The sequence below is a fragment of the Ovis aries genome, chromosome 1, assembly GCF_016772045.2.
Source record: "Ovis aries strain OAR_USU_Benz2616 breed Rambouillet chromosome 1, ARS-UI_Ramb_v3.0, whole genome shotgun sequence".
NCBI classification, from domain to species: Eukaryota; Metazoa; Chordata; class Mammalia; order Artiodactyla; family Bovidae; genus Ovis; species Ovis aries.
This window is the reverse complement of record NC_056054.1, coordinates 70,040,516-70,059,389: the sequence shown is the minus strand read 5'-3', so window position 1 is coordinate 70,059,389 and position 18,874 is coordinate 70,040,516. Positions and strand designations below refer to the sequence as shown.

The 18,874-nt window shown below is 38.6% G+C and overlaps 1 protein-coding gene across 2 annotated transcripts in view; it reads left to right on the top strand.

Moving 5' to 3' along the window:
* DIPK1A (divergent protein kinase domain 1A) overlaps positions 1-18,845 on the top strand; it is a 124,244-nt gene extending 105,399 nt beyond the window's left edge. For both annotated transcript variants that reach the window (XM_015092116.3, XM_060411704.1), the window contains 3 exons: positions 10,248-10,355; positions 15,445-15,621; positions 16,836-18,845. In XM_015092116.3, coding sequence (XP_014947602.2) covers positions 10,248-10,355; positions 15,445-15,621; positions 16,836-17,648 — 1,098 coding nt within the window. In that variant the 3' untranslated portion in view covers positions 17,649-18,845. The remainder of the gene's footprint in view (positions 1-10,247; positions 10,356-15,444; positions 15,622-16,835) is intronic.
* The last annotated feature ends 29 nt before the right edge of the window (positions 18,846-18,874 follow it).

Sequence of the window (18,874 nt, the reverse complement as noted above, 5' to 3'; positions counted from 1 at the left end):
CATTTATCAGGAGCACTGGGGATGGACATGCAACTCCATCACTATTAAACATGCTCTAAATGTTGCCCTCCAGGATAAGTAATTCTGGTTCTTTTACTTGGGTGGTTAAAAGCACAGGCTCTGGAGGCAGACTGTCTGGGTTTGGACCAGCGCCACCACTAATGTGCTCTGCAAGTTTCTTTTTTTTCTTTTGTCATTTTCTAAAAATGTATATATTCAAACAAAATCATCATTTTTTTGGTATAAAATTTGTAATAGTCTCTGTTTTTAATGTCTGCAGAATATGTGGTGATATCCCCTCTTTCATGCCTGGTATTTTCTTAACGCCTTCTTTTTCTTCATCAGATTTATTTCTGCAAGTTTCTTAACCTTCTTGTGACCTCTCTTGCTTCAGTTTCTTTACCAGTAAAATGGAAATAATGATAATACCTCTTTCATAGGGTGGTTGTGAGGATCGAAGAGAAATATAACATGAAAAGTTCTTAGAACAATGTTGACCTATAGAAAACAAAACAACAAACACCTGTGCACTTCCTACCTAGACAGCAGACCTTAACCCTTTGCCATAGTCGCTTCATTTGTATAGATTTTAAAATAATGGCGTCTAATTACGTGTGGCTGCGCTGGGTCTTCGTTGCTGCGTGCGCGTTTCTCCGGTTGTGGCAGGGCCTTCTCTCTAGTTGCGGTGCACGGCTGCCCACTGCGGTGGCTTCTCTTGTGGCGGAGCATGGGCTCCAGGGCCCTCAGGCTCCGTAGTTGCAACTCCCGGGCTCTAGAGCACAGGCTCAGCTGTCGTGGTGCACGGGCTTAGCTGTTCCACAGCATGTGGGATCTTCCTGGGACCAGGGATGGAACCCATGTCTCCTGCATTGGCAGGTGGATTCTTTACCACTGAGCCATCAGGGAAGCCCTGTTTTTTTAGAGATCTTTAAAATTTTATTTATTCATTTATTTTTGGTTGTGCTGTGTCTTTGTTGCAGTGTGCAGGCTTCTAATTGCGATTGGCTTATCTTGTTATGGCAGGCCCAGTTGTGGCTCAGACAGTAAAGAATCTGCCTGCAGTGCGGGAGACCTGGGTTCAGTCCCTGGGTTGGGCAGATCCCTTGGAGAAGAGAATAGCAGCCCACTCCAGTATTCTTGCCTGGAGGATCTCATGGACAGAGGAGCCTGGTGGGCTATAGTCCATGGGGTTGCAAAGAGTTGGACACGACTGAGTGACTAACTTTCTCTTGTGGAGCCCAGGCTCTAGAGTGCAAGAGCTTCAGTAGTTGCACATTTAGAGATAAGCTCTATAGTCTCTGTGATCTAAAATCCTCAGAAACCGTAAACTATACCTGCAGCAGGTTTCACTCCTGAGTCACACCCAATAACTCCCACCACCTTTCCCTCAGTGAAAAAAGCATGCCAACGAAATTCCTGGCCATGTGATACCAAACAGATGGTTCTGCATTTCCTCAAAATCCCCAGAGGCTGACCTGGACGAGAAAGTATTGAGACTGCTTCTCCTATGAAGATGAAACCTAATATTCTTGGTTACAACCTGGTCTAAAGGAGAAAGGAGGCATGGTGAAGGGCTCACCCAAGAGCTTCTGCTAGTGATAGCTAAAGAGCAACAGATTCTAGGTGTTTGCATTTAACTCTGCTCTCATCTCTATTAGGGCTATCCTTACTCTCAAAGCAAATAGGTCTGCTGAGCCTGTGCTGGCCTTTCCAAGTATTGAGTAATTACCAAAACCCACTATGCTTTGGCTATTTCTTTGGGATCATGAAAAATTTATGTCCCCAGGGACTTCCCTGGGGGTCCAGTGGTTAAGAGTTCTCATGCTTCCAATGCAGGGGCACCGGTTCAATCCCTGGTTGGGAACTAAACCGTACATGCTGAGCACCATGGTAAAAAAAAATTTATGTCTCCAGAATGAAAGGTTCAAGAAATCATCCTCAGCCCCAATCCCATACAAGAGGAAATCCAGTCACTGCAAACCTCTAATAGGTTGCCTTATCCCAAGAGCTAGAAGTGGGCAAGACTGATCTGTGAGCAGCATAATGTCATCAGACTAAGAGAACCAGACAGACGGGAAATTCTGGGAAGGAGCAAACAAAAGGTAATTGCAGAAACCAGGAAAGAGCAAGAAGATCTAAAGTAGGCATTAGGAGATAAAGATCAGAGGAATTATCTCAGTTACAGGAATGTACTTCCCTGGTGGCTCAGACAGTAAAGTGTCTGCCTGCAATGCAGGAGACCTGGGTTTGATTCCTGGGTCGGGAAGATCCCCTGGGCAATCCACTCCAACACTCTTACCTGGAAAATCCCATGGACGGAGGAGCCTGATAGGCTACACTTCATGGGGTCACAAAGAGTCGGACACAACTGAGCGACTTCACTTTCACTTTCAGCCATAGTCTTGTCTTTATTTTATATTGGTTAATGCATTCTTTAGATTTTTTAATTCATTTGTTCTGTGTTGTTTATTAATGTAATTAAAACTGCATAGAGTTTGCCACGGAGAAGGCGATGGCACCCCACTCCAGTACTCTTGCCTGGAAAATCCCAGGGACAGGGGAGCCTGGTGGGCTGCCATCTGTGGGGTCCCACAGAGTCAGACATGACTGAAGCAACTTAGCAGCAGCAGCAGCAGAGTTTTGCCAAGAGAATGCACTGGTCATAGCAAACACTCTCTTCCAACAACACAAGAGAAGACTCTACACATGGACATCACTAGATGTTCAACACCAAAATCAGATTGATTATATTCTTTGCAGCCAAAGATGGAGAAGCTCTATACAGTCTGCAAAAACAAGACCGGGAACTGATTGTGGCTCAGACCATGAACTCCTTATTGCCAAATTCAGACATAAATCGAAGAAAGTAGGGAAACCACTAGACCATTTGACCTAAATCAAATCACTTACGATTATATGATGCAAGTGACAAATAGATTCAAAGGATTAGATCTGATAGACGGTGCCTGAAGAACTATGGACGGAGGTTCATGACATTGTACAGGAGGCAGTGATCAAGACCATTCCCAAGAGAAAGAAAAGCGAAAAGGCAAAATGGTTGTCTGAGGAGGCCATACAAATAGCTATGAAAAAAAGAGAAGCAAAAGGCAAAGAAGAAAAGGAAAGATATACCCATTTGAATGCAGAGTTCCAAAGAATTGCAAGGAGAGATAAGAAAGCCTTCCTCAGTGATCAGTGCAAAGACATAGAGGAAAACAATAGAATGAGAAAGACTAGAGATCTCTACAAGAAAATTAGATACCAAGGGAACTCTTCACGCAAAGATGGGCACAATAAAGGACAGAAATGGTAATGGACCTAACAGAAGCCGAAGATATTAAGAAGAGGTGGCAAGAATACACAGAGGAACTGTACAAAAAAGATCTACATGACCCAGATAATCACAGTGGTGTGATTGTATCCACGATGGTGGAATATCACTACAAACAAAGCTAGTGGAGGTGATGGAATTCCAGTTGAGCTATTTCAAATCCTAAAAGATGATACTGTGAAAGTGCTGCACTCAGTGTACCAGCAAATTTGGAAAACTCAGCAGTGGCCACAGGACTAGAAAAGGTCAGTTTTCATTCTAATCCCTAAGAAAGGCAATGCCAAAGAATGCTCAAACTACCGCACAATTGAACTCATGTCACACGCTAGCAAAGTAATGCTCAAAATTCTCCACGTCAGGCTTCAACAGTACGTGAACCATGAACTTCCAGATGTTCAAGCTGGATTTAGAAAAGTCAGAGGAACCAGAGATCAAATTGTCAACATCTGTTGGATCATTGAAAAAGCAAGAGAGTTCCAGAAAAACATCTACTTCTGCTTTATTGACTATGCCAAAGCCTTTGACTGTGTGGATCACAACAAACTGTGGAAAATTCTTCAATACCAGACCACCTGATGTGCCTCCTGAGAAATCTGTATGCAGGTCAAGAAGCAACAGTTAGAACTGGACATGGAACAACAGACTGGTTCGAAATCAGGAAAAGAGTATGTCAAGGCTGTATATTGTCACCCTGCTTATTTAAGTTATATGCAGGGTACATCATGGGAAATGCTGGGCTGGAAGAAGCACAAGCTGGAATCAAGATTGCCAGGAAAAATATCAATAACCTCAGATATGCGAATGACCAGACTTAAGGCAGAAAACAAAGAAGAACTAAAGAGCCTCTTGATGAAAGTGAAAGAGGAGAGTGAAAAAGTTGGCTTAACACTCAACATTTGGAAAACTAAGATCATGGCATCTGGTCCCATCACTTCATGGCAAATAGATGGGGAAACAATGGAAACAGTGGCAGACTTTATTTTTCTGGGCTCCAAAATCACTGCAGATGGTGACTGCAGTCATGAAATTAAAAGACACTTGCTCCTTGGAAGAAAATCTATGACTAACCTAGACAGCATATTCAAAAGCAGAGACATTACTTTGCCAACAAAGGTCTGTCTAGTCATGGCTATGGTTTTTCCAGTGTCATGTATGGATGTGACAGCTGGACTATAAAGAAAGCTGAGCGCCGAAGAATTGATGCTTTTGAACTGTGGTGCTGGAGAAGACTCTTGAGAGTCCTTGGACTGCAAGGAGATCCAACCAGTCCACCTTAAAGGAAATCAGTGCTGAATATTCATTGGAAGGACTAATGTTGAAGCTGAAACTCCAATACTTTGGCCACCTGATGCAAAGAACTGACTCATTTGAAAATGCCCTGATGCTCGGAAAGATTGAAAGTGGGAGGAGAAGGGGATGACAGAGGATGAAATGGTTGGATGGCATCACCGACTCAATGGACGTGAGTTTTTGTAAACGCCGGGAGTTGGTAATGGACAGGGAGGCCTGGCGTGCTGTAGTCCATAGGGTCGCAGAGTCAGACACAACTGAGTGACTGAACTGACTGAACTGAAGACTGTATTCTTCTCTGAATCATTTTTTCAATTTTATCATTGGTTTTGGCTATAGTTTCTGATATTTTTTAAAATGTATTATTATTATTTCCCAGATGCTTAAAATTTCAATTTAGGCTTTCTCTTTGAGTCAAGAATTAAAAGAATATTTCAAATTTTCCAGGTAGATTTTTTTGTTAATTTCAAATTTCTTATCATATTGTGACTGGAGAATACTGCTTTCTGCTATGTCTATTTAGTGGAATGTGTAGAGCTTTTGATCTAATTTTGTAGATGTTGGCATGGGCATTTGAAAAAGTCTGTTCTCAGGGCAATTAGATGTACCTTATTAGCCAGATTATTGAGTTCTTCTGTGTCTTTTTTTGTAAACTTTTTTCATCTGTCACGGACTAAGAAAAGTGAAATAGGGTCTCCTACTTATAATGGTTTTCTCTTTATTTCTTTTTCTATTTCTTATATATTTCATGTAATTAATTTTAACGTTACTTGATTTACTTTATAGCAGTTCAGGAAGGGGGAGGACTGTGAGGGAGAGGGTGTATGTCGCATACATAGAGCTGATTCACTTCACTACAGCAGAGACTAACAACATTGTAAATCAGTTTTATACTCTAATTAAAGTGTTAGTATTGTAATATCATCATTGTGGATTATATGTTTTAACATTCGAAAAACTCTAACATTTTCTTTTTTGCCCTATTTAATGCTCCCTCACCTAAAGAGGGGGATTCAACCTCCTCTGGTATAAGATTGTAGCTTAACTTTTTTCTTTGTGTTTGGCTGGTGTACCTGTACCATATTTTTTTTTTTGACTTTTTTTATATTGTCTATTTTCTAAAGATATTTTTATTGCAATAGGTAAGCTTATCCCATCGACATTTATAGTAATGTCTTAGTTCTATATCACATTTTATGACCTACTTTTTGTTTTTAAGGGTTGGTTTGTATCTTTCTCTAGAGGTTATATATTTGTTTTATGCTTTTGTTCCTTTTGATAATTTAGGACGGTTTGTATTCTGGTTTTAGCTCTTTATTGGTTAGCCTTATACTATAACTTTTAAAAATATATTTTATTCTCTATTGCTTTAGGCCACATCTATTTATTCCCCATTACAAGCAGTGACAAAATTATTATACTTCTATCCATCCCATCTCCTTTATTCTACCTCATTTTAATGAATACATTATTATTAGTTCTTCAAAACATCATCTCTATACTTTTGAATATACTCTGTCTCTATTATTTGATTTATAAGAAATAAATAATGTCTTTTGACCTTGGATATTAAAGATAAGGAAATCAACATCCTTTTTGCCACCTCTCATCTTCTTACATCTCCCCTTCTTGGTTTTGTTAATCATATTACTTTTACTGGTATAGTTTATATTAACACTCTGAATGATATAGAGTAGTGATTAAGAGAAGGAGCTCTGGAACCAGACTGCTTAGGTTGAAATCTTGGCTTTATCATTTTGTAGCTTGAGCAAGTGCTGTTTCTGTTTCCTTATTTTTACAGTGGTGATACCAATAGGTTCTACCTCACAGGGCTGTTGTCATAATAAAAGTATGGCACTGGAACAGTGCCTGATACATGGTAAGCATCTAGGAACTACGTCATACTGTTTTATCAGTTATTATGAAATAGATTCTCAGGGTTGTTTTCATCCCAGTCCTACATTTCAGCTGGCTTCCACGCGCAATTTCTGTGTTCATCTCTTGGTTGCCTCAAATTCATTCTCTAATCGTTCTTCAAGAGATGCGAATGGGAATTATATCTCCTGATCCTTAACATATTCAAAAACATTTGATGCCTTTTACTTGAAAGAGTTTGGTTATGGAAAATAAGAAGCGCTATTATTGAGCACTTATTAAAATCACAGGTGATCCCTCCTCATTAAATGATTATAGCTCATAATAGTGCTATAAGTCAAGCAGTATTTACATCTCCTTTTACAGAAAAGGAAATTAGGACACAAGCAAGTCACACTTCTTTCTCGAACTTTGCTGGCACTGCAGTACCTTTGAAGATGGCTGTTGAGAAATTCAAGTCCAATCTGATTTATTTTCCCTTAAATATTTCTTGATCTTTTGCCTGTTTGCTCAAAGGATTACTTTTTCAAGTCCAGTAAAATTCAATGGGATCTGTCACAGGGATCATTCTGTGTCAGTTTCCTTGGGACACTGTGAGTCCTCTCAATCTGTACATTAAAGACTTCTTTCACTTATATGAAGTTCTGTTGAATTCTACCTTGATTATTTTTTTCTTTTCCATGTATTCTGTTCTTCCATATATGGATATGCTGGGTATCCTTTGTCTTCTATATCTATAATTTTAGCTCAAATTCTTTTTAGTTCTTTTTAAATTTCCATCTTACTTTGCTCACTTTTCTCAACCTAGCCCTCATAAGTCTTTCTATATTGTTATTTTTGTCTTCCCATGCTTTTACCCATTCATACTATGTCTTTAATTTCTGTGATTTTTTTTCTGTTTGCTTCATTTAAATTCAGTTCTTTTGTCTCATCATTATGTCTCCTGCTTTGAAGTCTTAAACTGTTTCATTAAGTCTTTTGAATTCATAGCAGTATGTTTGCTGTGCTTCATGGCAATATTCTTCTGGAAAAAAATTTTTGTTTGAGATGTCCTCTTCCTATTCCTTTCTTCCTTTTCCTTATAGATTTGCTGTATAGATCTCCAGCTTGTTTTGAGTATTACTCATTACTGAATGAAAGGAGTTCTTTAACCAGCTATTTGTAGGAAGCAACTGGGGCAGTGAAATGAGCGAGTGGTGAAACTCCTGTGGCCCAGAATTTGTGTGTGTGTGTTAAAAGAAAAAGAAAAGATGAGACAGAGAGACGGAGATACACAGATTGCTTTAGCCTATCTCTCTCCTCAGCAACTACAGAGATGCTCATAATATAGTCTCTCCCAACCCTTATTTTATTTACAGACTGCCTCCAACATAGATAAGATTTTTAAGGATTTTATTAATCAGTGCTGCCTTGCCCTGGTGGCTCAGTGGTAAAGAATTTGCCTGCCAATGCAGGAGACATAGGTTTGATCTCTGGATCAGGACGATCCCCTGGAGAAGTAAATGGCAACCCACTCCAGTATTCTTGCCTGGGAAATTCCATGGACAGAGGAGCCTGGAAGGCTGCAGGGTTGCAAAGAGTAGGGCATGACTGAGCACACACACACACTGCCTTCCCCTGCTACTTCATGATGCCAAATACAGTCCTGGGAAGTTCTCACCGCTTGTGCCCCCTAAACTTTCATTGCAAACCAGAGAGATGGGTCTGTCCCTCAGGTATACCATGTAGTCAGTGCTCTCCCAGCTTTGAGAAGTGAGGTCACAGCAGGTATTTAATCTCAGCATCCTTCTGTACTCTGGTGTAATTTTTACTGTATTTGGCAGGCCATCCTCATTTATTGTGCCTTAAGGTTACATTCAGAGAAGGCAATGGCACCCCACTCCAGTACTCTTGCCTGGAAAGTCCCATGGACGGAGGAGCCTGGTGGGCTGCAGTCCATGGGGTCGCTAGGAGTCGGACACAACTGAGCGACTTCACTTTGACTTTTCGCTTTCATGCATTGGAGAAGGAAATGGCAACCCACTCCAGTGTTCTTGCCTGGAGAATCCCAGGGACGGGGGAGCCTGGTGGGCTTCCGTCCATGGGGTCACACAGAGTCGGACACGACTGAAGCGACTTAGCAGCAGCAGTAGCAGGGTTACATTGGTACCTTATCTTGTCAAAGGATTTTGTTTCTTTCTTTCTTTCTTTCTTTTGTCACAACACACAGCTTGTAGAATCTTAGTTCTTTGACCAGGGATTGAACCCAGGCCTGTGACAGTGAGAGCAGAGTCCTAACCACTGGATGACCAGGGCATTCCCATCCTTTTTTTTTTTCCTTGTCTTGGGGCAATATCAAGGAGACACAATGACAGAAGTGCCTTGTTATTTTAAAAATATTTTGGTATTTTAAGCTTTTAATTCATTTTAAAATAGAGCCATTTTAAAAAAATAGACTGCCCATCTTCTCATAGGCAGTAGGTACCATACCACCTCAGGCCATGCTAAGTGGGAAAAAATGACTTCAAAGTTCTGTGCACACCCTAATCACAATAAGATCTCTCATAGTTATATAACTAGTAAGGAGCAGAGCTTGGATTCAAATCCAAGTCTGTCCATATCCAAAGCCTGAATTATTTTTATCATAGAACTTTCTCTTAAAGAATGTTAATATTTCTTTATGGTGTCTTTAATGTTTCTTCTTTTTTAATTTTAAATTTATTGGCACATAGTTGGTTTACAATATTGTGTTGATTCAGTTCTACATATACTACATATACATATATTCATTCTTTTAGATTCTTTTCTCTTAGAGGGTATCACAGAATACTGAATAGAGTTCACTGTGCTATAGAGTGTTCCTTGTTGGTTATCTATCATATATAGTAGTGTGGGCATGTTCACTTCATCGTTCTGATTTATCTCTCCCTCTCATTTCCCCTTTGGTAACCATAAGTTTGTTTTTGATATCTGTAAGACTGTTTCTGCTTTGTAAGCAAGTTCACTTGTATCACTTCTTTTTGATTCCACATGTAAATTATACCGTATAGTACTTGTCTTTCTCTGACTTAATGCACTTAGTATGATAGTCTCTGGGTCCATCCATGTTGCTGCAAATGGCATTAGTTCATTGTTTTTATGGCTGAGTAATACTCCACTGTATGCGTGCCACGCCTGCTTTATCCTTTCCTTGTCAATAGACATTTAGGTTGCTTTCATGTCTCGGCTGCTGTGAATAGTGCTGCAGTGAACACTGGGGTGTACCTATCTTCTTGGATTATGGTTTTCTCTTTATATGTGCCCAGGAGTGGGATTGCTGGATCATACGGTAGCTCTATGTCAGTTTTTTAAAGAACCTCCATACTGTTCTCTGTTGTGATTATACCAGTTTACATTCCCACCAACAGTGTGGGAGGGTTTCCTTTTCTCCACACTCTTTCCAGTATTTATTGTTTGTTACTGTCGGATGATGGCCATTCTCAGTGGTGTGAGGTGATACCTCTTTGCAGTTTTGATTTGCATTTCTCTGATAATTAGTGATGTTGAGCATCTTTTCATGTGCTTTCGGCCATCTGTATGTGTTCTTTGAAGAAACATCTATTGTGATCTTCTGCCCATTTTTTCATTGGGTTGTTTTTGACATAAAGCTGCATGAGCTGTTTGTATATTTTGGAGATTAATCCTTTGTTGATTGCTTCATTTGAAAATATTTTAATTTGTTTCTCCTGTGAACATTTTTCCATTAACTACTTTTTTATTTCCTGGTTTTTAGTGTGACAAATACAAGACCGGAGTTATTGATGGGCCTGCATGTAATAGCCTTTGTGTTACAGAAACTCTTTACTTTGGAAAATGCTTATCCACCAAGCCCAACAATCAGGTATGGACATTATGAATTAACATTCCAGATTTATGGTGCTATCTGATTTTACCTTAAACTACTTATTAAAAGAACTGTTGAACTGGAACTTTAGGAAATTTTAAATAATTCAATTGTATATTTTAAATAACTCAATTGTATAAATAAAATAGAACATTAAAAAATAAGATCATTTCAGACAGTGATAAGGGCTATGAAGAAAATAATTCAATTGTCTTATTAATTAAATTATTAAAATAATTCAATTGTATAGACTCATCCATCCAACAGGTATTTATTAATCCCCTAGTCCCAGCATATTCCATACACTATTTTAGACGTTAGGAAGACAGGGGTGAGTAGACAGATAAGATTATTTCCCTATGGGTCTCACATTATCCCAGAGGGATAAGGAACATAAACAGTTGACAGATAGGTAAATAAGTAAAGTAATTACAGAATGTGGTGTGTTTTATATAGGATATACACAGGGTGAGTTGATGAAATAGACTCACCCTGTGTATATATTTAATTTCTAAATATTTATAGAAATTTAAAGTAGATTTCAAGTCTATAATACTAGCCATGCTTAAGAAGTTTTCTAAAATAAAGTCCAATATTTGAGTATCTGCTGTTTGCTAAGTACTAAGTACTGCTTAAGGCATTGGAAAAGACCATGGGGAACAAGACAGACGAAACCTCTGGCCTCATATGCCTCATGCTTCATGTGAAAGAAGACAGGTGATAGAGTCAATAAAGAAATCAGGTCATTTCATGGATTCCCTGGTGGTACAGTAGATAAGAATCCGCCCGCCAGTGCAGGACACGGGTTCAGTCTCTGGTCCAGGCAGATTCCACGTGCCATGGAGCAACGAAGCCCACGCGGCACAGCAGCTGAGCCCTTGAGCCTAAACTGCTGAGCCCGCATGCTGCAACTGCTGCAGCTTATGCAGTAACTGCTGCAGCTTGTGCACCTAGAGCACGTGCTGTGCAACACAAGAGGCCGCCGGAACAGCCCGTGCACCACAATAAAGAGAAGCCCCACTCAGTGCAACTAGAGAAGGCCCATGCACGTCAGCGAGGACCCAGCACAACCAATAGATAAATGCAATAGAACATTAAAAAAATAAGATCATTTCAGACGGTGAAAGGGCTATGAAGAAAATGAAATGAGGTCATGGCTTAGAGGGTAACCTGTGAGGGAAGAGGGATCTACTGTAGGTAGGAAATTAGGGAAGGTCAGCCTAAGGGGACTTCTTGGCTGAGTCTTGAATGATGTGAAGGAATGAACTGTATGAAGATCACTGAGAGTACATTCCAGGCAAAACCAGTAGCAAGTGAAGGAGGTCATGAAACAGGAATGATGGTGATAGGTTCAAAGAACAGAGAGAAGACCAGCATAGAGGGGAGATAGAGACTGAGGCAGTAGGTGGTAAAGATCAGGTTGGAGAAGCAGGCCAGCTCATAAAAGCCTAGCAGACAATGAAAACGGGTTTGGAATTTATTGAATTAGAGGGTTTGAAGCAGAGGAGTGAGTAATCGTATTACTAATTAATACAGTCATATTTGTTTCTTACAAATAAACAACAACAGTGTAAGCAACAGTAGGCTGCCTGGGTTCACATGCTGTAGCTTTGCCACCACTGTATTCCCTTCAGCATACTGCTTCACTGCCCTCTGCGTCAGTTCATCTGTCAGTGAGGTCAGGGTAATGATAGTGTCTACTGCATAGCGTTGTTATAGGGAGTAAGATAATCAAATAAACTAACAGATCATAGCATAACGTGAAGCACCATAGATTGTTAAACAGCTAGATAGTTAATAATGACTAATTCTGGGAATTGGGGAAATGGATGTTGAACTTTTCATCTTTCTGTGTAATCTGACTTTAAAAAAGATTATATCTGTAGCTATAAACACTTATATTAAGAGATAAGATCTCAAATAAACAATTGAACTTTACATTGTAAGGAATTATAGAATACACTAGATCTAAACCTTGCTGAAGGAAGGAAATAATACAGATTACAGGAGAGATCAAGGAAATAGAAAATAGAAAAACAATAAAATCAATGAAAACAAAAGTTGATCATTTGAAAAGGTCAACAAATTTGACAAACTTTTAGTTAGATGGACTAAGAAACAATGAGAGAAGACTCAAATTATGAAAATCAGAAATGAAGCAGCGACATTACTAATCAGTTCTACATAGATAAAAAGGATTATGTGAGAATACAATGAACAGTTGTACAGCAACAAGTTGGATAATCTAGATGAAATGGGCAGATTCTTCCTAGAAATACAAAACCTACTAAGAAATAGAAAATCTGCATAGACTAACAGGGAGATCAAATCAGTAATCAAGTCCCCCATCAAGAAAGGCCCTGGACGTATGGGTTTCTCTCATAAATTCTAATAAACATTTAAAAAACTAACACCAATCCTTCTTACCTTTTGATGGCTCAACAGTGGAAATTGATCAATGTAATACATAACATTAACATAACAAAGGGGAAAAAGGAACACCACAATTAATGCAGAAAAAGCATTTGACAAAACTCACGATAAAAACACTCAACAAACTAGGAATAAAAGGCAACTACTTCAACACAGTAAAAACCCTTGTGTGAAAAAACCTACAGCTAACATCATGCTCGGTGGTGAAAGACTGAAAACTTTTCACCTAAGATCAAGAAGAAGGCAAGGATGCCTAGTTTCACCAGTTCTATTTAATATAGTACTGGAAATTTTGGCAAGATCAATTAAAGAGATAAAAGGCATATAAATTCAAAAGTAAAAAGTAAAATTATCTCTTAATAGATGATATGATCTTATTTGTAGAAAACCCTAAAAATTTCACAAGATTATTAGAGCTAATAAATGAATTCAAAGTCAACCCACAAAAATCTGTTGCATTTCTATACAGTAACAATGAGGACAGATATATAGACTAAAGGAATATAATAGCCCAGGAATAAACCCTCACATATACAGTCATATAATTTTTGACAAGCGTGCTAAGACCATTCAATAGGGAAAGAACTCTTTTTTTAACAAATAGTACTGGGAAATCTGGATATATACATGCAAAAGAATGAAGTTGGACCCTTACCTAACACCATACACAAAATTCAAGTCAAAATAGATCAAAGATCGAAAGATATGAATTAAAACTATGAAACTCTTACATGAAAACATTAGGTAAAAGCTTTGTGACATTGGGTTTGGCAGTGATTTCTTCCACAGGCAACAAAAGAAAAAAATAAACAAATTGTACTTCATAAGAATTTTTAAACTTTGTGCATCAAAGGTCTGTATCAGTAGAGTGAAAAAGAAACAGAATGGGAGAAAGTATTTGCAAATCACATATCTGATAGGGGATTAATATCCAGAATATATAGAGGGCTCCTGAAACTCCACAACAATTAGAAACCCAGCTGTATTTAAAAATCGGCAGGGAAAAAAAAAATAAAAATAAAAATCGGCAGGGACTTCCCTGGTCCATTGGTTAAGAATCCTCCTTCATGCAGGGGACGTGGCTTTGATCCCCGTTCAAGGAACTAAGATCCCACAGGTCTCGGAGCAAATAAGCCCATGCACCACAGCTAGAGAGCCATGTGCCAGAACTGGAGAAAGCCCACCCACGTGCTGCTAGGAAGACCCAGAGCAGCCAAAATTAAAAAAAAAAAAAAAAAAAGGTCAAAGAATTTGAATAGACATTTCTCAAAAAATGGTATACATATATCCAATGAGTACATGAAAAGATGCTCAACATCACTGATTATAGGGAAATGCAAATCAAACCCACACTGAGGGAAATTCCCTGGCCGTCTAGTGGTTAGGACTCCATGCTGTCACTGCCGGGGCCTGGGTCAATCCCTGATTGGGGAACTAAGATCCCACATGCCACGTGGAATGGCCAAAAAGAAAAAGATACCACGTCACACCCATCAGAATGGCTACTGTTTAAAAAAACAAAACAGGTGTTGGCAATAATTTAAAAAAAACTAGAACCCACTATTGGTGGGAATTTAAAATAGTATAGCCACTGAAGAAAACAGGTTGGCAGTTCCTGAAAACATTAGAAGTAATGTGACCTTATGATTCAGCAATTCCACTTCTGGGTATATATGTAAAAGAATTGAAATCAGGATCTCAAAGATATATTTGTAGATCCATATTCATAATTATTCACACTAGCTAAAACGGAAGCAACTCAAGTGTCCATTGATGTATGAATGGAAATGCAAAATGTGGGATATTCCTACAATATAGTATTATTCAGCCTTAAAAAAGATGGAAATTCTGACACTTGCTACAATTTGGTAAACCTTGAGGACATCATAAGCTTGTTAGAAAAGGACACTTACATAAGATACTCAAAGTGAGTAGTTGAAATCAGAGACAGTAGACTGGTGGATGGCAGGGCTGAGGAAGGGGGCAAACGGAGTTATTGTTTAACAGATAGTTTCAATTTTAGAAAATGAAGAGTTCTGGAGACAGATGATGGTGATTATAGCACAAGTTCATGAAATCTAATACCACGGAACTGGATGTTAAACATGGTTAAGATGATCAAATGTTCTATTTTTCATATTTTAGCATGATTTAAAAACTGGAAAACAGTAAAACTGATCATGGTAAAAATACACATATATATATTTAGGTATATAATATTTTTTAATTAGGAAAATTGAGAGAAAAAAGCTTCGAAGTATGATTTCAGATTTGCAATTCAGAAAGAAAGTCAGCTCAGTGTCAATGTTTTGTTGCTCATTTGTTTTTTTAAGAGGTATTGGTTTAGTCCCTAAGTCGTGTCTGAATCTTGTGGCCCCATGGACTGTGGCCCACCAGGCTCCTCTGTCCATGGGGTTATCCTGGCAAGAATACTGGAGTGGATTGCATTTCTTTCTTCAGGGGATCTTCCTGTCTCAGGGATCAAACCCGTGTCTCCTGCATTGGAGGCAGTGTCTTGCATTGCAGGTGAATCCTTTACTGCTGAGCCACCAGGAAAACCCTTTTTCAGAGGAAGAGGACGCTAAAAATATCATGTAGATTAGATGAGGGTCTTCTACTCTGCCTATAGCATAATTTGTCATTCTTTTCCCAGATGTATTTAGGGATTTGGGATAATCTACCGGGTGTTGTGAAGTGTCAGATGGAACAAGCACTTCATCTTGATTTTGGTACAGAATTGGAACCAAGAAAAGAAATAGTGCTATTTGATAAGCCAACTAGGGGAACTACTGTCCAGAAATTCAAAGAGATGGTCTACAGTCTCTTTAAGGTAAGTATATGCATTCACATGTTGCTGGTATGACGTGGTTCTCTTCTAGAAGCTGGCAGGATTTCATTGTAAGCCATAAAAATGTTGCTATTCTTTGACCTATATCAAGGACTCTATCTTGAGGAAATAATTCAAAGAAAAGGAAAAAAAAAAAGGAGGGTGTTTACTTTAACATTACTTATTATAGCTAAAAACGTCCCAATGTGAAAGGAGAGTTCATTAAGTAGATGGGCTGCTCTATAGCTTCACATTATAACCAGTACACCATTTTTTAAAAGGTGAAATAAAATTAGTAGACCTGTTTTTTTTAAAGAATTAAATAGAAATATTAAAAGATGAAAATAATTGACACTTCTGGAAAGAATATTTTTCTCATTTTCATCGCACTCATATTTTCACTCAAAATCTTTCTTTTCTTTGGACAGTTGATACTTTTAGACTGTTTTGTGCCAGGGAACATTCATAGGGAAATCACTTTTTAGCCTTTACTATTGGAACAATATACTTGAATGAAATGTAAAAACAATTACAAAATAAGAGATAGTAATTTGTAGTTGACCTTTACAGCTTTGGATATGGGCAAATTATACTGCAGTTTTGCAAGTGTATGGATAAGGCAAAGAATAATTAATGGTTTGGTTAACTATCTACAGGGTTTAAGGAGATTATGGGAGTTAGGGTGGTCATTTCTTAACAGATAAGTATACTTAGCAAAGTGGGTTTTACTGCAAGTACCTAAAGCATAGTTTTGACTTGACAAATATAAATATCTGCTGCTGCTGCTACTGCTGCTAAGTCGCTTCAGTCATGTCTGACTCTGTGCGACCCCATAGACGGCAGCCCACCAGGCTCCCCCATCCCTGGGATTCTCTAGGCAAGAACATTGGAGTGGGTTGCCATTTCCTTCTCCAAAGCATTAAAGTGAAGAGCAAAAGTGAAGTCACTCAGTCATGCCCGACTCTTAGCGACCCCATGGACTACAGCCTACCAGGATCCTCCGTCCATGGGATTTTCCAGGCAAGAGTACTGGAGTGGGGTGCCATTGCCTTCTTTAATAAATATCTGGGAATGTATTAAATCTCCTATGGGTATTCCAGTAGGAAGGTTATTACTTAGCAGGGTAATCATTCCCATAAAGGAAGTTAGTATGTATGTTACACATGGGATACTCATTTTTCATACCTTCTGTGTAAGCCAAGTTCTTATCTCTACAGGCAAAGTTGGGTGACCAAGGGAACCTCTCTGAGCTGGTTAACCTCATCTTGACAGTAGCTGATGGAGACAAAGATGGCCAGGTTTCCTTGGGGGAAGCGAAGTCAGCATGGGCACTTCTTCAATTAAATGAATTTCTTCTCATGGTGATACTTCAAGATAAAGAACATACCCCAAAATTAATGGGATTCTGTGGTGATCTCTATGTGATGGAAAGCGTCGAATATACCTCTCTTTATGGAATAAGCCTTCCCTGGGTCATTGAACTTTTTATACCATCTGGGTTCAGAAGAAGCATGGATCAGTTGTTCACACCATCATGGCCTAGAAAGGCTAAAATAGCCATAGGACTTCTAGAATTTGTGGAAGATGTTTTCCATGGCCCATATGGAAACTTCCTCATGTGTGATACTAGTGCCAAAAACCTAGGATATAATGATAAATATGACTTGAAAATGGTGGACATGAGAAAAATTGTGCCAGAGACAAACCTGAAAGAACTTATAAAGGATCGTCACTGTGAGTCTGATTTGGACTGTGTCTATGGCACGGATTGTCGAACTAGCTGTGACCAGAGTACAATGAAATGTACTTCAGAAGTGATACAACCAAACTTGGCAAAAGCCTGTCAGTTACTCAAAGACTACCTACTGCGTGGTGCTCCAAGTGAAATTCGCGAGGAATTAGAAAAGCAGCTGTATTCTTGTATTGCTCTCAAAGTCACAGCAAATCAAATGGAAATGGAACATTCTTTGATACTAAATAACCTAAAAACATTACTGTGGAAGAAAATTTCCTACACAAATGACTCTTAGTTCATTTGGACATTCTGACCATTTTAAGAAACTTAGCACTTCAAAAGAAAACTATTCATCATTTTTTCTACATGGCTTGATTCAAACCCTTGCGTTAACAAACTCCTTTCCCCTGGTCCTAAGGAAGCCATCATCTTAAAATACATGTTGACTGCTGAAGGCAGGAGTTACAGGACCAAAAGGTCCAAAAATTTATTCCTGTCCTTTTAGAAACTCTTGGTAAACTTCCTAGTACATCTACCATGTAACTATTTTGACTAATGACTTAAAAAATAATGCTGTGAAAAGCCTCATTCCATAAACATCAACGGTGAAGAGTATTTTGTAGATTTGTTAGCCAAATATCAGTGCTGGAAATTGTGTCTGCATTGAAGCTGCTATTTAAAAAAGAAAATTTATAAATTTACTAATGTCTTAGCATGGTAAAGTTTGCACATTAACAGGAATTAAGACTGCAAAGCAGGTAAATTAAAATTACTCCTTTATAAACAGGTGTTGGGTTAATAGCATGGTTTCTTATATTATACACTAAAATCCATTTATGTATGAAATTTTACATGGCTTCAGAATGTTGAGTGGCCCTTCCCCACTTGAAACCCATCAGGAAGATTCTTTCTGGCAGTATGGAACTGCCAATTTCAGAGGCTGAATATGGATGAGCTTTCATCATCCTAGATTTAAAGCATCTGTATCTTAGTAACCAGCCGCTGGTCCTTCAAAAGGCACATCTTTAGGCCACAGACCCAACAGTTCCACATATCTTGAATTTGAGCTATTCAGAGTGGAACTCTGAAATCATACAACTTCCTATTAATAACTGTTTTCAAACATTATTCCCTATTGGCCAAAGGGCTGTTTCTTAAGAGGCATGTAAATTTACCCACCTAATGCTTTGTCATGTAAATTTGACATACAGGGGTTGATATGTGCTCCTCTCTTGTTTATTCAGATCTGGCATGTGCCTTTCAACTCTATAAAATGAAACAGCTCATGTGAGAAAGACCCAGTATTTTCTGCTCAAAGCTTCACCTGGTTAAAATGAACATGTTAAAATTATATGACCTTCATTGGACAGTTTCCTCTGAAAAATTAAAGCCGGGAATTAGTATCAGTTTTTCTTACTTTAAAATTGTAAACTTTGAAGGTACTTTTTCTTCCCACTTATCATGTGGTTACAATAAATGAACTGAAGAAATACTTCTAGTGGAAGGTTTGTCTGTTGCTTA